The sequence below is a fragment of the Nerophis lumbriciformis genome, linkage group LG24, assembly GCF_033978685.3.
Source record: "Nerophis lumbriciformis linkage group LG24, RoL_Nlum_v2.1, whole genome shotgun sequence".
NCBI lineage: Eukaryota > Metazoa > Chordata > Actinopteri > Syngnathiformes > Syngnathidae > Nerophis > Nerophis lumbriciformis.
The window spans coordinates 17,329,781-17,353,230 of record NC_084571.2 but is presented as its reverse complement, the minus strand read 5'-3'; the positions used below and the strand labels follow the sequence as shown (position 1 = coordinate 17,353,230).

Sequence of the window (23,450 nt, the reverse complement as noted above, 5' to 3'; positions counted from 1 at the left end):
CTCGAATGCTTGGTATGTAGAGTCTGGTGTGGATGAACTTGACTGGCCTGCACAGAGTCCTGACCTGAACCTCATAGAACACCTTTGGGATTAATTAGAACAGAGACTGAGAGCCAGGCCTTCTCCACCAACATCAGTGTGTGACCTCACCAATGCGCTTTTGGAAGAATGGTGGACAATTGCTATAAACACACTCCGCAACCTTGTGGCCAGCCTTCTCAGAAGATATACACACACGCCACAACTTTGTGAACAGCCTTCCCAGAAGATATAAACACACTCCACAACCTTGTGAACAGCCTTCCCAGGAGATATAAACACACTCCACAACCTTGTGGACAGCCTTCCCAGAATATATAAACACACTCCGCAACCTTGTGGACAGCCTTCCAAGAAGATATAAACACACTCCACAACCTTGTGGACAGCCTTCCCAGAAGATATAAACACACTCCACAACCTTGTGGACAGCCTTCTCAGTAGATATAAACACACTCCGCAACCTTGTGGACAGCCTTCCCAGAAGATATAAACACACTCCGCAACCTTGTGGACAGCCTTCCCAGAAGATATAAACACACTCCATAACCTTGTGGACAGCCTTCCCAGAAGATATAAACACACTCCGCAACCTTGTGGACAGCCTTCCCAGAAGATATAAATACACTCCGCAACCTTGTGGACAGCCTTCCCAGAAGATATAAATACACTCCGCAACCTTGTGGACAGCCATCCCAGAAGATATAAATACACTCCGCAACCTTGTGGACAGCCTTCCCAGAAAATATAAACACACTCCGCAACCTTATGGACAGCCATCCCAGAATATATAAACACACTCCACAACCTTGTGGACAGCCTTCCCAGAAGATATAAACACACTCCACAACCTTGTGGACAGCCTTCTCAGTAGATATAAACATACCCCGCAACCTTGTGAACAGCCTTCCCAGAAGATATAAACACACTCCGCAACCTTGTGGACAGCCTTCCCCCCAGAAGATATAAACACACTCCGCAACCTTGTGGACAGCCTTCCCAGAAGATATAAATACACTCCGCAACCTTGTGGACAGCCTTCCCAGAAGCTATAAATACACTCCGCAACCTTGTGGACAGCCTTCCCAGAAGCTATAAATACACTCCGCAACCTTGTGGACAGCCTTCCCAGAAGATAAAAATATACTCCACAACCTTGTGGACAGTCTTCTCAGTAGATATAAACACACTCCGCAACCTTGTGGACAGTCTTCTCAGTAGATATAAACACACTCCGCAACCTTGTGGACAGCCTTCCCAGAAGATAAAAACAAACTCCACAACTTTGTGGACAGCCTTCCCAGAAGATATAAACACACTCCACAACCTTGTGGACAGCCTTCCCAGAAGATATAAACACACTCCACAACCTTGTGGACAGCCTTCCCAGAAGATATAAACACACTCCGCAACCTTGTGGACAGCCTTCCCAGAAGATATAAACACACTCCACAACCTTGTGAATAGCCTTCCCAGAAGATATAAACACACTCCACAACCTTGTGGACAGCCTTCCCAGAATATATAAACACACTCCGCAACCTTGTGGACAGCCTTCCCAGAAGATATAAACACACTCCGCAACCTTGTGGACAGCCTTCCCAGAAGATAAAAACAAACTCCACAACTTTGTGGACAGCCTTCCCAGAAGATATAAACACACTCCACAACCTTGTGGACAGCCTTCCCAGAAGATATAAACACACTCCACAACCTTGTGGACAGCCTTCCCAGAAGATATAAACACACTCCGCAACCTTGTGGACAGCCTTCCCAGAAGATATAAACACACTCCACAACCTTGTGAATAGCCTTCCCAGAAGATATAAACACACTCCACAACCTTGTGGACAGCCTTCCCAGAATATATAAACACACTGCACAACCTTATGGACAGCCTTCCCAGAAGATATAAACACACTCCGCAACCTTGTGGACACCCTTCCCATAATATATAAACACACTCCACAACCTTGTGGACAGCCTTCCCAGATGATATAAACACACTCCACAACCTTGTGGACAGCCTTCCCAGAAGATATAAACACACTCCGCAACCTTGTGGACAGCCTTCCCAGAAGATATAAACACACTCCGCAACCTTGTGGACAGCCTTCCCAGAAGATATAAACACACTCCACAACCTTGTGGATAGCCTTCCCAGAAGATATAAACACACTCCACAACCTTGTGGACAGCCTTCCCAGAAGATATAAACACACTCCACAACCTTGTGGACAGCCTTCCCTGAAGATATAAACACAATCCACAACCTTGTGGACAGCCTTCCAAGAAGATATAAACACACTCCACAACCTTGTGGACAGCCTTCCCTGAAGATATAAACACACACCACAACCTTGTGGACAGCCTTCCCAGACGATATAAACACACTCCACAACCTTGTGGACAGCCTTCTCAGTAGATATAAACACACTCCGCAACCTTGTGGACAGCCTTCCCTGAAGATATAAACACACTCCGCAACCTTGTGAACAGCCTTCCCAGAAGATATAAACACACTCCACAACCTTGTGGACAGCCTTCCCAGAAGATATAAACACACTCCGCAACCTTGTGGACAGCCTTCCCAGAAGATATAAACACACTCCGCAACCTTGTGGACAGCCTTCCCAGAAGATATAAACACACTCCGCAACCTTGTGGATAGCCTTCCCAGAAGATATAAACACACTCCACAACCTTGTGGACAGCCTTCCCAGAAGATATAAACACACTCCACAACCTTGTGGACAGCCTTCCCTGAAGATATAAACACACTCCACAACCTTGTGGACAGCCTTCCAAGAAGATATAAACACACTCCACAACCTTGTGGACAGCCTTCCCTGAAGATATAAACACACACCACAACCTTGTGGACAGCCTTCCCAGAAGATATAAACACACTCCACAACCTTGTGGACAGCCTTCTCAGTAGATATAAACACACTCCGCAACCTTGTGGACAGCCTTCCCTGAAGATATAAACACACTCCGCAACCTTGTGAACAGCCTTCCCAGAAGATATAAACACACTCCGCAACCTTGTGGACAGCCTTCCCAGAAGATATAAACACACTCCGCAACCTTGTGGACAGCCTTCCCAGAAGATATAAACACACTCCGCAACCTTGTGGACAGCCTTCCCAGAAGATATAAATACACTCCGCAACCTTGTGGACAGCCTTCCCAGAAGATATAAATACACTCCGCAACCTTGTGGACAGCCTTCCCAGAAGATATAAATACACTCCGCAACCTTGTGGACAGCCTTCCCAGAAGCTATAAATACACTCCGCAACCTTGTGGACAGCCTTCCCAGAAGATAAAAATATACTCCACAACCTTGTGGACAGTCTTCTCAGTAGATATAAACACACTCCGCAACCTTTTGGACAGCCTTCCCAGAAGATATAAACACACTCCGCAACCTTGTGGACAGCCTTCCCAGAAGATAAAAACAAACTCCACAACTTTGTGGACAGCCTTCCCAGAAGATATAAACACACTACACAACCTTGTGGACAGCCTTCCCAGAAGATATAAACACACTCCGCAACCTTGTGGACAGCCTTCCCAGAAGATATAAACACACTCCACAACCTTGTGAATAGCCTTCCCAGAAGATATAAACACACTCCACAACCTTGTGGACAGCCTTCCCAGAATATATAAACACACTGCACAACCTTATGGACAGCCTTCCCAGAAGATATAAACACACTCCGCAACCTTGTGGACACCCTTCCCATAATATATAAACACACTCCACAACCTTGTGGACAGCCTTCCCAGATCATATAAACACACTCCACAACCTTGTGGACAGCCTTCCCAGAAGATATAAACACACTCCGCAACCTTGTGGACAGCCTTCCCAGAAGATAAAAACAAACTCCACAACCTTGTGGACAGCCTTCCCAGAAGATATAAACACACTCCACAACCTTGTGGATAGCCTTCCCAGAAAATATAAACACACTCCACAACCTTGTGGACAGCCTTCCCAGAAGATATAAACACACTCCACAACCTTGTGGACAGCCTTCCCTGAAGATATAAACACACTCCACAACCTTGTGGACAGCCTTCCAAGAAGATATAAACACACTCCACAACCTTGTGGACAGCCTTCCCTGAAGATATAAACACACACCACAACCTTGTGGACAGCCTTCCCATAATATATAAACACACCCCACAACCTTGTGGACAGCCTTCCCAGAAGATATAAACACACTCCACAACCTTGTGGACAGCCTTCCCAGAAGAGTTGAAGCTGTAATAGCTGCAAAAGGTCATATTGAACCCTATGTGTTAGGAATGGGATGGCACTTCAAGTTCATATGTGAGTCAAGGCAGGTGGACAAATACTTTTGGCAATATAGTGTATGTATCCAGGAGAGTATTGATAACAATGTCCTGGACCCAGACACTCAAAGAAGTTGTAGACCTCAATGCTTGTCCAAGTGTTTTGTGGTGTAGAATGGTGTCTGATAGTTCAACATGTAGATTTATTGAGATCATCTTATTTTCATCAAGTATAGGATCTATTCCATTGCAGAGTTGCATTATTTGCTCCTATCTGCTTTTTGCAGGAAGATTTAGGCCTCTTTTGTACTCTGTTAGTTGGCGCGCTGCTTCATCTTGGCTGGGTTGACCACCACTGCTTTTCACTTCCGGGAAGAAGTCACAATACTGAATACAAGCAATAGTTTCAGTAAATGGACTGTGTGGACATCACATCTTTAAGAAAGTGCAGAGCGAGCGCTTTAGTGATCATGTCATTAACGAATGATTCCACCACAGTAAGCTGCTTTTTAGCGCTTTGTTCTTCACCTCAGCTGAATCTTTCTGTTTCATAATCTGGAATAAATCTGACAAACTTTGCAGCGTGCAGTCATTTGTTCCACATTTCCCTTGCTCTTGTTTGTGTTAGCATTAGCCATGTTGTCTCCGCTAATGACATGAATCTACTTGTTGATGTTTGAATGGTGTGGAAGTGGGATGGGGTATTTCTTACCAGGGTTCTGGAGGATTTTTGCACAAAAGGAAAGTTGTCTTGCAGAATGGGCAGCAGAAATTGACTGGTGCTAAAAGGTGAACACAGAAAAGGTTTTCAAGCAGCTGCAAGTCATGAAAGAAAGAGTGACTTACCACGGAACATATTTAGTGATGAGTTGCAAGGCCTGGTGGCAGTGCTGGAACATTCTGGGCAAATCTGAACAACAAAAAGCAAACATTTGTCAAGTATTCTGAAAGGGGAACATTCACAAACCTTATGTAAGACATCGTTTTCTCTTGTTAGGAATTCTAAAAGGTAAACAAACGCTAGCTAACAATGAAGCTGTCCTCTAAAAATCCTCCAAAGAGCGCCATCAATACTGTATTACATGTGGTGACCTGAATATTTAGAACAATACTCTATTACATGTGGCGACCTGAATATTTACGAGTATTAACCATATTGTTACAAACTATTTTAGCGGATCACGGAGAGCTAACTAGCTTATGCTGCTATATTGATATACTGAGCTGCTGCATGGCCTCTGAGTTGGTGAAAGTTATACATCATGTCTCAGCTGGATAGTAGAAGGTTGTGGACATAAACCTACAAGTTGGTCAACTTTGACATCCAACTTAGGCCAGGAGATGGTGAGAAAGACACGAAAAGACGCTTGTTTGCTTGTGGCAAAAAAAATTTAAACTCTGAGAATTTCAATTGATTCCTATTGTAATTAGGAAGATATAAACATCAATCAGTCTTTATCCCAGTGAGAGCAGACATTGTACAGTAAGTGATTATTAGATTATGTTTGTATTTAGCAATACTGCTACATGATGCTTAGTGTTTGACTACAGATGCTTCTAAATCTTGTAGATCATCCTCCATTATTCAGGCTCAAAATAGAAGTTTCTGGATCATCATTTGTCCCAAAGTAGTCTTTGTTGTCTCTCATGATTAGTAGTGGTGTTGTTGTTGAAGGGAAATTGAGTGTTGTGATGCATCTGTGAAATTAATATGTTGCTATATGCTTAAAATGAGCAACATACATAAATATTACATGTTATTATAAACGTTACATTATATACTTACAATGTGTATTTGAAACATTCCAAGTGAAATATAGTCACACCCACTGGCTCCATTGTTAGAGTTCTTTTAATGCAGCTCTTGCATGGATAGGAAATTAGGCTTGTGTACCTAATAGGGCTGTGAATTTTTGGGTGTCCCACAATTCGATTCAACATCGATTCTTGGGGTCACGATTCAATTCAAAATCGATTTTTTTTTCCCAATTCAACACGATTCTCGATTCAAAAACGGTTTTTTCCCGATTCAAAACGATTCTCTATTCATTCAATACATAGGATTTCAGCAGGATCTACCCCAGTCTGCTGACATGCAAGCAGAGTAGTAGATTTTTGTAAAAGGGTTTTATAATTGTAAATGACAATGTTTTATCAACTGATTGCAATAACGTAAATTTATTTTAACTATTAAATGAACCAAAAATATGACTTATTTTCCATCCATCCATCCATTTTCTACCGCTTATTCCCTTTTGGGGTCGCTGGAGCCTATCTCAGCTACAATCGGGCGGAAGGCGGGGTACACCCTGGACAAGTCGCCACCTCATCGCAGGGCCAACACTGATAGACAGACAACATTCACACTCAAACTCACACACTAGGGCCAATTTAGTGTTGCCAATCAACCTATCCCAAGGTGCATGTCTTTGGAGGTGGGAGGAAGCCGGAGTACCCGGAGGGAACCCACGCAGTCACGGGGAGAACATGCAAACTCCACACAGAAAGATCCGGAGCCTGGGATTGAACCTTAGACTACTCAGCAACTTCGTATTGTGAGGCAGACGCACTAACCCCTCTACCACCGTGCTGCCCATGATGACTTATTTTATCATTGTGAAAATATTGGACACAGTGTGTTGTCAAGCTTCTGAGATGCGATGCAAGTGTAAGCCACTGTGACACTATTGTTTATTTTTTTTATTTTTATAAATGTCTAATGATAATGTCAATGAGGGATTTTTAATCACTGCTATGTTGAAATTGTAACTAATTTTGATACTGTTGTTGATAACATTCATTTTTGTTTCACTACTTTTGGTTTGTTCTGTGTCTTGTTTGTGTCTCCTCTCAATTGCACTGTTAATTGCAGTTCTGAGTGTTGCTGGGTCGGGTTTGGTTTTGAAATTGGATTGCATTGTTATGGTATTGCTGTGTATTATGTTGGATTGAATAATTTTAAAAAAATAATTACAAATTAAATAAATTTAAAAAAAAATATATTGTACATGAAGTTATACGTTTGGTAAACGTATGGCATGTTCGAAATGTTATAGTTATTTGAATGACTCTTACCATAATATGTTACGTTAACATACCAGGCACGTTCTCAGTTGGTTATTTATGCGTCATATAACGTATACTTATTCAGCCTGTTGTTCACTATTCTTTATTTATTTTAAATTGCCTTTCAAATGTCTATTCTTGGAGTTGGGTTTTATCAAATAAATTTCCCCCAAAAAATGCCACTTATACTCACTCCAGTGCGACTTATATAAGTTTTTTCCTATCTTTATTATGCATTTTTGGCCGGTGCGACTTATACTCCGGAGCGACTTATACTCCAAAATATTCGGTATGTGCAAGATACACACTGCAAGTATATATATATATATATAATGTAGTAACTAGGGCTGGGCGATATGGCCTTTCATTAATATCTCAATATTTTTAGGCCATGTCACGATACACGATATATATCTCGATATTTTGCCTTAGCCTTGAATAAACACTTGATGCATATAATCACAGCAGTATGATGATTTTATGTCTACATTAAACTATTCTTGTTCATACTTCATTAATATATGCTTATTTTAAACTTTCATGCAAAGAGAGGGAAATCACAACCCAGCCAATTTACCAAAACTGCATTTATTAAACAGTTATTAAGCAGTGGCACAAACATTCATGTCATTTTCAAAACAAAGTGCAAGATTGTCAGAGACATTTTAAAACAAGCTATTAGTGCACTTTTGTGCATGATGTCACACAAGAAGTGTCAAATAAAAATGAGCTGCATATCAAATAGTATATGTCATTCGCTATGTGGTAGGTTTCTGCGGACGCTATCTCCTTCTGTTGTTGACTATTTTTTTCATACGGTGTTGATGTGGAAATAGTTGCTTCGGCATTTTGTGGGTGTGGCACCGAACGGAGATGTTGACATGCGGAGTTTCAAGCACTCCTCATTCTCTAGCGGGTGACTTTTCAAATGATGCTACATTAGCAGTGGTGCTATTTTTCGTAGCAACGCTTTTACCGCATACGGTAATTGTTCAACATCTTCCCGTTGAAGCCAAACCACCGCCAGAGGAAGGACCCCGTGTTGTTTTTCTTGGGAATTAATTCTTCTTTCATTTGTTACCAGATTCGCACCTTCTTTCTCTCGTATTACCACTTGCACCGCACCGTTAGCATCACAGCTAACGTTACCATGTCGCTACCTGTCTGCTCCGCGGGAGCGTGTGACATTGCTCACGTGACGTATGTAAGAAGGTGCGCTTGTTTTAAGTCTCTGTGAGAAGGAGAGACAAGAAAGAGTGGGAAACGCATGCAGAGTAATGCCCGCAGCTAAAAGCAACTGCGTGAGAATGTATACTCGAATATCACGATACAGTCATTTTCTATATCGCACAGAGACAAACCCGCGATATATCAAGTATATCGATATATCGCCCAGCCCTAGTAGTAACAGACACCTTCATAACAATATGTAATATGTACAATATAGAATATATCCACTGCAAGTATATATATATATATATATATATATATATATATATATATATATATATATATATATATATAATGTAGTAACAGACACCTTCATAACAATATATATATATATATATATATATATATATATACACACACCGGTATGTATATAATGTAGTAACAGACACCTTCATAACAATATGTAATATTGCCTACTCAGTGGCCTAGTGGTTAGTGTCCGCCCTGAGATCGGTAGGTTGTGTGTTCAAACCCCGGCCGAGTCATACCAAAGACTATAAAAATGGGACCCATTACCTCCCTGCTTGGCACTCAGCATCAAGGGTTGGAATTGGGGGTTAAATCACCAAAAATAATTCCCGGGCGCGGCACCACTGCTGCCCACTGCTCCCCTCACCTCCCAGGGGGTGAACAAGGGGATGGGTCAAATGCAGAGGACAAATTTCACCACACCTAGTGTGTGTGTGACAATCATTGGTACTTTAACTTTAACTTAATATGTACAATATACACACTGCAAGTATATATATATATATATATATATATATATATATACATATATATATGTATGTGTGGGAAAAAAATCACAAGACTATTTCATCTCTACAGGCCTGTTTCATGAGGGGGGGTACCCTCAATCATCAGGAGATATATATATATATATATATATATATATATATATATATATATAATGTAGTAACAGACACCTTCATAACAATATGTACAATATACACACTGCTAGTATATATAAATATATATATAATGTAGTAACAGACACCTTAATAACAATATGTACAATATACACACTGCTAGTATGTATAGTAGTAACAGACACCTTCATAACAATATGTAAAATGTACAATATACACACTGCAAGTATATATATATATATATATATATATATATATATATATATATATATATATATTTATAAATATATAAAATGTAGTAACAGACATCTTCATAACATATAATATGTACAATATACAATATATACACTGCAAGTATATGTATAATGTAGTAACAGACACCTTCATAACAATATGTAATATGTACAATATACACACTGCAAGTATATATATACACAGGTAAAAGCCAGTAAATTAGAATATTTTGAAAAACTTGATTTATTTCAGTAATTGCATTCAAAAGGTGTAACTTGTACATTATATTTATTCATTGCACACAGACTGATGCATTCAAATGTTTATTTCATTTAATTTTGATGATTTGAAGTGGCAACAAATGAAAATCCAAAATTCCGTGTGTCACAAAATTAGAATATTACTTAAGGCTAATACAAAAAAGGGATTTTTAGAAATGTTGGCCAACTGAAAAGTATGAAAATGAAAAATATGAGCATGTACAATACTCAATACTAGGTTGGAGCTCCTTGTGCCTCAATTACTGCGTTAATGCGGCGTGGCATGGAGTCGATGAGTTTCTGGCACTGCTCAGGTGTTATGAGAGCCCAGGTTGCTCTGATAGTGGCCTTCAACTCTTCTGCGTTTTTGGGTCTGGCATTCTGCATCTTCCTTTTCACAATACCCCACAGATTTTCTATGGGGCTAAGGTCAGGGGAGTTGGCGGGCCAATTTAGAACAGAAATACCATGGTCCGTAAACCAGGCACGGGTAGATTTTGCGCTGTGTGCAGGCGCCAAGTCCTGTTGGAACTTGAAATCTCCATCTCCATAGAGCAGGTCAGCAGCAGGAAGCATGAAGTGCTCTAAAACTTGCTGGTAGACGGCTGCGTTGACCCTGGATCTCAGGAAACAGAGTGGACCGACACCAGCAGATGACATGGCACCCCAAACCATCACCCAACCATGCAAATTTTGCATTTCCTTTGGAAATCGAGGTCCCAGAGTCTGGAGGAAGACAGGAGAGGCACAGGATCCATGTTGCCTGAAGTCTAGTGTAAAGTTTCCACCATCAGTGATGGTTTGGGGTGCCATGTCATCTGCTGGTGTCGGTCCACTCTGTTTCCTGAGATCCAGGGTCAACGCAGCCGTCTACCAGCAAGTTTTAGAGCACTTCATGCTTCCTGCTGCTGACCTGCTCTATGGAGATGGAGATTTCAAGTTCCAACAGGACTTGGCGCCTGCACACAGCGCAAAATCTACCCGTGCCTGGTATACGGACCATGGTATTTCTGTTCTAAATTGGCCCGCCAACTCCCCTGACCTTAGCCCCATAGAAAATCTATGGGGTATTGTGAAAAGGAAGATGCAGAATGCCAGACCCAAAAACGCAGAAGAGTTGAAGGCCACTATCAGAGCAACCTGGGCTCTCATAACACCTGAGCAGTGCCAGAAACTCATCGACTCCATGCCACGCCGCATTAACGCAGTAATTGAGGCAAAAGGAGCTCCAACCAAGTATTGAGTATTGTGCATGCTCATATTTTTCATTTTCATACTTTTCAGTTGGCCAACATTTCTAAAAATCCCTTTTTTGTATTAGCCTTAAGTAATATTCTAATTTTGTGACACACGGAATTTTGGATTTTCATTTGTTGCCACTTCAAATCATCAAAATTAAATGAAATAAACATTTGAATGCATCAGTCTGTGTGCAATGAATAAATATAATGTACAAGTTACACCTTTTGAATGCAATTACTGAAATAAATCAAGTTTTTCAAAATATTCTAATTTACTGGCTTTTACCTGTATACCGGTATATATATATATAATGTAGTAACAGACACCTTCATAACAATATGTACAATATACACACTGCAAGTATATGTGTATATATATATATATATATATATATATATATATATATATATATATAATGTAGTAACAGACACCTTCATAACAATATGTACAATATACACAGCTAGTATATATATAATGTAACAGACACCTTCATAACATATGTAATATGTACAATATACACACTGCAAGTATATATATATAATGTAGTAACAGACACCTTCATAACAATATGTAATATGTACAATATACACACTGCAAGTATATATATCATGTAGTAACAGACACCTTCATAACATATGTAATATGTACAATATACACACTGCAAGTATATATATATATATAATGTAGTAACAGACACCTTCATAACAATATGTAATATGTACAATATACACACTGCAAGTATATATATCATGTAGTAACAGACACCTTCATAACAATATGCCTTCCTATTTCCTGTTTGGAGTTCGCACGCGTCTGACTGACTGTTTTCAACGTAAAGCTGACGAGTTAAACGATCACTTTGTGCAAAACCAGCACATCTTTTCTGTACTTTTTTCGGCTTCACTGTGTCGTGACACTTTGCAGATTGTGTGGATAGGTGCTGCGGGCTAGCACACCGAAGCCGGCTAGCATTAGCAGCCTGAAATACAGAGTTGTGGATTTCTTCTGTTGCTGGATGCTTCGGCATATAGACCATCAGAATTCCTCCCCCAAGGAAAAGCCCGGCATGGGAGAAGTTGGAGGAGATGAAGCTCACACTCCACTCCCTGTGCAGCCATGTGACTGCGCTCAGAACGCAGCAGGAGCAGCTTCTAGGGATACTGGAGGAGGTGAAACAGCTACGCCTCCAGAACGTGGAAAAAGACCGACGCATTGTTAAGTTAAAGTTAAAGTACCAATGATTGTCACACACACACTAGGTGTGGCGAAATTATTCTCTGCATTTGACCCATCACCCTTGATCACCTCCTGGGAGGTGAGGGGAGCAGTGAGCAGCAGCGGTGGCCGCGCACGGGAATCATTTTTGGTGATTTAACCCCGGACCTGGAGCGGCAAGTGGACGAGCTGGAGCAATACTTCCGCATGAATGATGTGGTCATCACCGGCATCAAGATCAAGCCGCACTCCTACGCGCGTGCGGTGACAGCAGACAGTCAGTGGAGCAGCAGGTGTCTTCCTATCTCCAGGGCAGGGGGATAGAGATGGACCTGGAGCACGTTGAGGCGTGTCACCCACTGCCCATGAAGAACCAGAGACCACCAGCTGTCATCATGAGATTCACAAACCGGAAAAAGAAAATGGCACTATTGAAGCAAGGACGCAAACTAAAAGGTACAGATGTTTTCATGAATGAATACTTGACAAAGAAAAATGCTGACATTGCAAGGATCGCACAACAACTTAAAAGGCAAAGCAAGATTCAACAAACCTGGGTAACGAACTGTATGATCTTCATCAAACTAAATGGGACGCCAGAGGAAGCAAAAGTCTTGGTGGTAAAGAAAATAGAAGATCTTGATAAGTATTGACATTGATGCAGTACTTGGTATCAATGTAGCTTTGTGTCTTTTACATCATCTCAATGCTACCCACACCAAGAACACAGACCACACCAAGTATTGATATGGACATGTTACAGAAGGCCCTGTGATGAGATGGCGACTTGTCCAGGGTGTACCCCGCCTTCCGCCCGATTGTAGCTGAGATAGGCTCCAGCGCCCCCCGCAACCCCGAAGGGAATAAGCGGTAGAAAATGGATGGATGTTACAGAAGATACTACAACATCAACTCAGACCACACCAAGTATTGATATGGACATGTTACAGAAGGTACTACAACATCAACACAAACCACACCAAGTGTTGATATGGACATGTTACAGAAGATACTGATATCTGATATGGAGATAGACCCTGATAATATGTTTTTCTCTGCGATTGTTAAAAAACGTTATTTTACCTGTGAACAATATGAAAACAGTGTAAAATCAGAAGATAGTCTGTCAATAATACATTTCAATAGTGGAAGCATGTACCGTACACTAACTTTGAGGCTATCAAGGATTACTTGAAATAATTTACTCATCCATTTAGCATTATTGCAATTACTGAAACCTGCTTCAACAATGATAAAGATATTGATTTTAGTCTGAATGACTATGAATTAAGATACACAAACAGAATAAATAAAATAGAAGGAGGGGTCGCATTGTACATTCTTAAATCTGTTACATTTAAAGTTTTAACAAACATGACCATAGCAGTCGATGGATTATTTGAATGTTTAACAGTGGAAATTCTAAATGACAAAAAGACAAATATCTTCATGAGTTGTGTAGACCGGGCACCTGGTTCAAGCATGGAAACTTTCAATGAGTGGATGGGTAAACTATTTTCCTCTGTCAACCATAAAACCATAGTTATCTGTGGTGATTTTAACATTGATTTGTTCAATTCAAACATGTTGATGACTTCATTGACACAATGTACAGCATGTCTCTATATCCAACCATAACCAAACCAAGCAGAACAACAACACATAGTGCCACAATCATCCACAGCATTTTTACTAACATTATCAAATCACCAGTGGCCTATTTATAGGTGATATCACTGACCTTTGACCTGTTTTTACTTTATATGACTGTCATCTCAGGAAACCAAAGACACTATGGCAAAAATCTCTAAAGGAATAACAACTGAGGAAACAATCTGTACCCTAAACAATAGCTTAGCAGTTCAGGATTGGACTTCAGTTTACAGAGAACCAAATGTGGACAGTGCTTATTGTCATTTTTTAGACATCTTCACTTCCCTGCATAATAAACACTGCCCTGTGAAATAATATTTTATAAAAAGGAAAAAATTAAAATAGCCCTTGGATCACAAAAGGGATAATTAATGCCTAAAGGTGTAACGGTACGTGTATTTGTATTGAACCGTTTCGGTATGGGGGTTCGGTTCGGAGGTGTACCGAACGAGTTTCCACACGGACATATTAAGTAGCGCACCGCACGTTCTGTAAACAATGCACACCGAGGCACAACACACGGCATGCTAGCAGCGACCGGGCTACGACAACATGTAAAAGTCAGAGATGGAAGACCCTCTTGCCTCGTTAAGATCTCCCGTTTGGGAACACTTCGGCTTCGCGGTGCGATAAAACAATGGTGGACGAGAGGCGGACAAAGCAAAAGCGGTTTTCCGACATTGTTCTGCAGCGGTAGAGTATGCTTCTGGCAACACGTCAAACATGCTAACCCATTTTGAAGCGGCGTCACCACCCCCAAGTGAACATCGCTTCAACGAAGAGAAAGACGAAGCCTCTCCTTGGCGAGTCAGGCAGGGCTAAAGTAATAACAAATGTTTTTATAGCAGCAGATTTAAGACCATATTGCATTAAAAACTAGATTTTGACCCACTTCTATGGTGGAAGAACAATGAGCCCATATATCCTCTTACTGCCAAGTTAGCCAGGGACTACCTCGCCATAACTGCTACCTCCGTGTCATAGTAACTGCAAGCAGGTCTGTTCTTTCTGCAGAAAATGTGGATAAACTGATTTTTCTGGCAAAAAACATGAAGATTGAGTGGAAGTCACCAGGGTTAAAGGCTGGGGGGGAAAGAAAAGTTAATCTGAGGCTGAGTTGACTTGATTTTTTATTTTTTTTATTTTTTTTTTGTGTCCTGTCCAGCTTCTCAGGCAAATCATATAGTTGATGTAGATGCCCATATCGGCTGTTCAGATTTACTTTACAAAAGAGAAGTGTAGGATACTTCTCTTGTTGCCTTATTTGTATTTTACTTTATTAAATGTATTTATATTATCATTTAGTGCAGCCGGGCCGGAGCAGGAGGGGATAGAAAGAGAAAAAAAAAGAAGACAGAGGGGGAAATTGTGGGGACAAGAGGGGGATTAGACAGAGAGACAAAAACAACAACAGCAAACAACAACAACAACAACAATAGAGCAACATCAGCAAATATGACATGTACAAATATGATGGTAAAAGTAATAGCAAATAAGCAGTTAGCGAAAAATAAAAAATAATACAGAAATGACAATGAGCATTATTACACTACAAATGGATCAATACAAATACCAATAGAAATAGCGCTATTGATAATGAACAATACCAATAATTTACCTTTATTATCAACAATACAGTTGTTTAAATGCAACAATACATATACGTAATGATAACTTGAGATACGAAAGAATGCAGAAAAATGGAGGGGGAGAAAGAGAAGCAACCTACATTAACTGTTGGAATAATTGTTTGTAAGTTATCACAAAAGAAATGTTGTATTATGAATGCTGTATTTCAAATGTTGTATTATGAATGCTGTATTTCGAGGCCTAACAAAAGGATGAAGGCTCGAGAAACGCCACTGTGAGTTCAGCACGGACAGATGGCAGGATGTGCTCAACTCCTGGAGGAACTCTCTTTGAAGTGTTAAACGAACTCTCTTTGAAGTAATTCACAAACTCTCTTCCCTCTATTTGGTCAACGCTATTTACGACACGCTGCCTTCTTGAAGTCACTGTGGACAGGAGACGGGAGGGGTTGTCCATTGTCCTCCAACTCTCTTCCAACTATTTGGTCAACGCTATTTACGAGACGCTGCCCTCTTGAAGTCACTGTGGACAGGAGACGGGAGGGGTTGTCCATTGTCCTCCAACACCTGCCCCAGCTGGATCCAGGAAGAGCCAAGCCCGAGAAGTCCTCTTCTTGGACTTCAAAGCGACCAAAAACAATGACTGTTTTACATACCTCCCCATTCCTATTGTGACATATGTTGGTGCGTGAACATGGAAGATCTGAATTAAAAGAGGAGACGAGAACCTTCTTGGGCAGAGCGTGCTAAGACACTGTAAGAGGTTACAGGTTGAAGCCGTCTCTCCTCAATTGAGTCCAAATTGAATTCTGTCTCTGTTTGATTCCTTGCCTTTTGTCTTGTGTAACAGATGTCCTGTATTTGAACCTGACATCTAATTGGTCCTTCGAGCCGGATTCCAACACGTCTGACGATTCCAGCATGAGTGAGTGAAACCAGAGGACCATGGCAACCAAATCCTGATTGAGGAACTGCTTTTTCTTCATTTCGGGCTGGAATTGAAAGACTGACGGAAAATCCGAGGACAACAGGAAGGAAGGCAGAGAGCAGTGAGTACGTTTTAAATTGATGAAGAAAGAAACGACTAAGAAGAAGCGTGTGACTGAGGGTTACGACGCATAGACAAACCCTGTAAATCCTAGGCTCTAACAGGTAAAACAAACCCTGTAAATAACAGGTAAAAAGGCCAAATTAGAGGGACGTCGGAGTCCAACGTCCGTGAGTATTAAAATTTTAAATAAAAACTGAATTAAGAAAAAAACTGAAGAGGCCAAAAGACTGCAGGTTAACGGAACCGCGAAAACTGGAATCCGTAATATCCATAAACAAACATACTAGGGGGTGTCGGAGCCCACAATAATTTGAAATATCCGTGAACCATTATCCTGGGGACGTCGGAGTCCAACAGACCTAAAATGGTCTATTCAGAATAAAAAACTGAATTTTGTCCGTGAAAAAACAATAACCTGGAGGGCGACGGAGTCCGCATGTAATATACATTGAAATTTCCGTAGATCAATATACTGAAAGGTGTGAATGTGAGAGTGTGTGGGAGTAATCGCCATTAGGCTATCACTCCATATGAAAGTTGTGAGAAGTAAATAGTGGGTTATTGTGGATGCTCTAGGCAAGACACCTCCACTGGGGAACCATCTCCAGTAGAAGCGACGTGTACCACAATAATAAATTAAACCACTATCTTACAACAAAAACAAAAGTAATCCTTATAAGTTTCGGCTCTGTAGAGGGCGACGGATTACTCCAAATTTACAAAATGGGGAAAGGGACAAGTAAACCAAAGGTTAGTCCAAAAGACGAGTTAAAATGTAAAGACTGGAAAGCGGTAGAAATAACAAACCCAGATTTACTGAAATTTCTCGATGACTGGATATCAAAACATAAATTTACCGGATGCCTCAAAGTAGGTGATATTCTAAAGTTGCGAGAATCAATAATAGAAAAATGCGGAAGTAACAGAAAAAAGCTAGCCAGAATGGGGTGGGACCACACGGGGTGCTGGATGAGAATGGCTCAAAATAGAGAAGACGGAGAAAGACAGAAAAAAAAAGGAAGAGCAGGAAGAAAGGAAAATAAAAGTAAGAGAAGAGGCAAAAGAAAGGGCTAAGAGAGAAAAAAAGCTAATGTTTCATAGAACAGAAGATTATGAAACAGGGCCAGTTAGGAAAAAGCAAATAGGAGAATAATCTCAAAGTGCTAACGTGAGAGAAAAGTAAAAATAAATGAAGAAATGGGGAAAAATCAATAAGAATTAATGCAAAATGAAATAAACTAATGCGAAAGAGAGATAATGGGGGTATTGAAATAAGAGATGAAGAAAAGGTAGACTGAAGATATACATGTATGTTTGGATATATAAAGAGCGCTTTTATATATACAAATATATATATGTATAATTAAATAATGGAACAAATAAAAACCTAGATTAATAACTATAATAAGAGTTGAGAGGTATAGTATGATAAAATGATAAAGTGGGTTACATGTTTATTAGCTGAGGGAAGAAAAAAAAAAAAGGAGAGAAGCTCAAGTGTTGCTGACCTTTGCCCTTAAGAGTGCACTCACCACTTACACATCACCGTGTGTGTGTGTGTGTGTGTGTGTGTGTGTGTGCGTGGCGCAGTGGGGGAGGTGTGAAAGTGAATTTATTACATGTAAATTTAAAGTAGGTTTAACTTTGAAGTGTAGTAGTATAACATTCTTAAGTTAGATTATGTTTCAGACATTTGCAACACCATACATCTGAGTGTTGAGCTAAGATAAGATAGAGATATTATATGAAAAAGGGCTGTACCCATTAATTACAAAGCCTAGTAGAATAACCACAACTAGTGCAACCTTAATAGACAAAATCTTTACAAATGTTTTAGGGATTCACATCACTGCTGGGTTAGTGATAAATGACATAAGTGATCATCTGCCTATATTTGCAATATTTGACTATCAATTCCCTAAAAGAGCATATCATCAAATACTTAAGAGGAAAATAAGTGTCAATCATATTAACAACTTCAGGTATGACCTATTAAAACAAGAGTGGGAAGAGGTGTATACAGACGATATAAACACGGTCTATGATTCTTTTCGTAAACATTATATTACTCTGTATAACAAGCATTGTCCTGAGGTTCCATGCAGATCTAAACAAAGGCAAAATAATGCACCTTGGATGATAAACAGTTTGAAAAATGCATGTAAAAAGAAAAATAAGACTTTGTAAGGTGTTTATCAAATCAAGAACAGAGAATGCTGAAAAACGCTGTAAGAACTACAAAAACAAGTTGACCAATATATTGAGACAAGCAATGAAAGGAATACAAAGAAATTATGAGGATGATGTTGAACAAAAAAGACATCTATGTATGTCCAGACAATAAACCAATCTTACAAAGAAAAATCGGTATAAGTGAGCAGCAATATTGAGCCAAGGTTGAACTCATGGCTCAACAGGAGGGATATGAATGCCCTTATACAGAAGTACTATACTTCCTATAGTTTAATTCTTATAAAAAAAAATTGTATAAAACATCTATGCAATTAACTAAATAAGAGTGAAGGAAAACATTATTGTCTGGTCATAGTAGATGCATTTTCAAAGTAGTTAGAAATATTTCCTAAAGGAAAAGCAGATGTGCTGACAGTAGCAAAAGCATTATGCAAATATTTAGTAAAAATGTACATTAACATTACAAGTACAACAGGACTAACACCATTTGAAAGATAGTGGAAAGACCAACCTGGGTACACTTAGTACATAGTAAAAAGGTCATTTCTGTTGAATCATCCAATAAGGAAAGGGAAGCAAATTCTGGTAATAGTGTGGACGCACACGATGACTAGAGTTGAGCCAAACCACTGACCTTGGTAGAGGAGTGAATCAGCAGAAATGACACCCCAATGGCTCAGACGATCCATAAACATATGGGTTAACGATATTGGTACTGGTCGGCCCTGCCCCCCTAATATGGTTCACTTGGGAATCTGAGGAAAATGTAGAACTCAGGAAACAAAATGATACTGCACCCATAGTAAACCCAAACCACTGGCAGAATCAAGAAGTAAAATACACTCACAGGGGAGGTCGTATTAGAAGACGGGCAATGGGAGGATTCGGAGTAACCCCATTAGTGGAAGAAAAAAATGCCAGAAAACCCATGCCAGAAAAACAGTAATGGGAAAAAGTATTTGGGATTGTATTTAAAAAGGTCATATAATGGAAAAAAAGTATTTGGAATTGTATTTGTGTTATCAAAGGGACATGTTAACTAGCACACTACAAATTCCACTGTGACAAAGTTGTAAGCATTCCATTTGATGGTGTGTCAAAGTTTGTTAATAATTGGTTCCTGTTTTGGTAATTAATTTGTTCCTTATGGCGGAGCAAGTGGGAAAGGCTACAAAAACTGATTGTGTTGTATGTATAAGCCCAGACAATTACTCAAGATGAGTCAAAAAAAGTTGAATTGAAGTAATGAGCAAAACAAAATTGACCCTGTAGCTAAAGAGAAAAAACAGAAACCAATATTTGATAAATATGTGAAAAAAGCTAATTATACCTGCATTAACATGCAAGACTCTGTACAACAGTTAGGAAACGTATCATCAGATAACTGCATACACATAGTAAAAGTATCAATATTTGTACAAGAATTGTTAACACGCCTGAACAGTTTGATATCTGAACATTGGAAAATAATTAGACATGATGTAAACTGGCAAAGTGTTGTAGATCCAACTTATATTGATGGGTGTCCAAGAGGTGTATCTGACGACTATAAATTGGTAAATCAAGTTGCAGCTGGATTTGAATCATTTGTCTACTGGTGGTGTACGATTAACAAGAATGTTGACAGAATAAACTATGTCCACTACAACGTACAGAGATTGGGAAATTGGACACAGGCCGGACTTGAAGCAGTCGCTGATCAACGCCGCCACCTCCCTTATGGCCTTTCAAAACCGTATGGCGCTGGACATGTTGTTAGCGGAAAGAGGGGGTGTGTGCGCAATATTTGGTGAACAGTGTTGCACGTTCATACCAAACAACACCGATGCAGAAGGTAGCCTGACCAAAGCACTGGAAGGCCTTCGCACCCTCAACGGTAAAATGAAAGAGCACTCAGGCATAGATACATCTATGTGGGATGGGTGGATGGACGGTTTCGGCAAATACAAGTCTTTGGTATCTAGTATCTATGGCCGTGTTCAGCAATACTGACGTTGTGTGGATGTTGTTGTATTCCCTGTCTGTTCTCTGTTTAACCGTCTGATTACCACAGCGATTAGCCCAGCAGATGATAAAGCTGTTCAGATGCACCTCCTGGCGGACGATAAGGAAGATGAATCTGATGATGGGGATACCTACCTGGATGGTGTTCCTGATCTGTTTCCAGACCCGAGTAACAATGAGAAAAATTGATGTTGAACTCTGAGTGTAAACATAACTTTGTCGTAAGGAAATTAACCATTAACTGAAAATTGCAAGACGAAGTTATTAAGGATAAGGAGATTATGGGAAGGTTTTTGCGATAAACAGGGGGGAAATGTTGGAATAATTGTTTGTAAGTTATCACAAAAGAAATGTTGTATTATGAATGCTGTATTTCAAATGTTGTATTATGAATGCTGTATTTCGAGGCCTAACAAAAGGATGAAGGCTCGAGAAACGCCACTGTGAGTTCAGCACGGACAGATGGCAGGATGTGCTCAACTCCTGGAGGAACTCTCTTTGAAGTGTTAAACGAACTCTCTTTGAAGTAATTCACAAACTCTCTTCCCTCTATTTGGTCAACGCTATTTACGACACGCTGCCTTCTTGAAGTCACTGTGGACAGGAGACGGGAGGGGTTGTCCATTGTCCTCCAACTCTCTTCCAACTATTTGGTCAACGCTATTTACGAGACGCTGCCCTCTTGAAGTCACTGTGGACAGGAGACGGGAGGGGTTGTCCATTGTCCTCCAACACCTGCCCCAGCTGGATCCAGGAAGAGCCAAGCCCGAGAAGTCCTCTTCTTGGACTTCAAAGCGACCAAAAACAATGACTGTTTTACATACCTCCCCATTCCTATTGTGACATATGTTGGTGCGTGAACATGGAAGATCTGAATTAAAAGAGGAGACGAGAACCTTCTTGGGCAGAGCGTGCTAAGACACTGTAAGAGGTTACAGGTTGAAGCCGTCTCTCCTCAATTGAGTCCAAATTGAATTCTGTCTCTGTTTGATTCCTTGCCTTTTGTCTTGTGTAACAGATGTCCTGTATTTGAACCTGACATTAACCTTGTAGATTGTTATAGTCACAATAGGTTAAGCTTTGTCAGTGTGCCATGTGTTACACCCAGTTTACCCTAGGGCAACAACGTTAATATATGTTTGATGAAACGTGATTATGTGCATGAGTGTAAGTATGCATATGTACTTGTATATGTACAGAATGTGTATATGTGTTTGTACAATGAATGTATATGTACAGAATGTGTATATGTGTTTGTACAGTGAATGTATATGTACAGTATGTGTATGTTTGTATGTTGAATGTGCGTGTGGATGTACGAACATTAGGTAGGTAAATATGTACTGTATTTGTGTATGTATGTGGGAGCGTAGGTACCTATGTACGTATGTGAGCATATGTGAATTTGCATGTACAATACATTCGACTCCCAGAGTGCGTGGGAGCCAGAGCACGGCCCCATCACCCCCGAGAGCCCAACCCACAAACAGGAGGCGTGGTGCCCAGGGAACCAGGGACCACCGCCCCCACGCAGCCAAGCCGGCCAGCGACAGGAACCCCAGAGCCCGACCCACCGTACCGCCCACAAGGGCCAGCAGCAGGCCGCAGACAGACGCACCCGGCAGAGGACAGGGCACGAGAAAAGCAGGGGACAGCCAGACCCCAAGCCAGCGAGAGACCACACCCCACATGGGCAGAAAGGCGAGACGCCCCGCCCGAGGGACCCAGAGACTCCCCGCAACCGGACGGGAAGACCGCCCCCGCCCCACCGGCAACCGGGCCCCCACGAGCCCACCCCCCACCCCCGGAGAGCGTGGCGAGGCCAGCCCCCGGCCACCCCACCCAAACCGGCCGCCGCAGGACCACCCAGGCACAGGGCCACGGGAACCACCCACCCCACCCGCAGGGACCCCAACGATGGAGATGGAACAACCAGCAACCGCCCCGCCGAGCCCCCCCCCCGAGGGAGGGGAAAAATTAAAAAATAATATTAATAAAATATATATTTTTTTAAATAATAGATAAATAAATAAATTAATTAATTAATTAAAAAAAAGAATTAAAAAAAGATCACAGACATGCTGACAAACAAGGTCACTACCCCAGCAACTGGCCGACTCGCAGCACCTCGGAATACCTTGCAGCACCAAGCTACCACAATAGACGCAGGGACTAGGCCCAACAGGCCCCAACCAAGACGGGCACCCGGAAGGGATGGACAGCGGGACCCAGGAGCTCCAGACACGCAGTTCGGATGCAGTAGCCCGAGGCGTCAACCCCCGTCTGACAGGCAGGCCCAGAGCGTACCCCCAGAAATATACATACATACATACATATATACATACACATACACACATACATGTATACATACCCACACATACACATATATACATATACATACACATATGTACACAGGCTGAGTTGACTTGAAACTGTTTAATGTTGCACTTTTTGTATGTAGAAGAAAAGTTTTGTCATTTTATTTAATCTA

At 40.9% G+C, this 23,450-nt stretch overlaps 1 protein-coding gene across 1 annotated transcript in view; it reads right to left on the bottom strand.

The window, feature by feature from the left end:
- Positions 1 to 23,450, bottom strand: part of rrn3 (RRN3 homolog, RNA polymerase I transcription factor) — a 73,536-nt gene that overhangs the window by 29,891 nt on the left and 20,195 nt on the right. Inside the window, exons 6-7 of the mRNA XM_061981707.2 lie at positions 5,200 to 5,263; positions 5,066 to 5,135 (exon numbers count right to left, since the gene is read on the bottom strand). Of these exons, the coding sequence (XP_061837691.2) occupies positions 5,066 to 5,135; positions 5,200 to 5,263 (134 nt within the window). The remainder of the gene's footprint in view (positions 1 to 5,065; positions 5,136 to 5,199; positions 5,264 to 23,450) is intronic.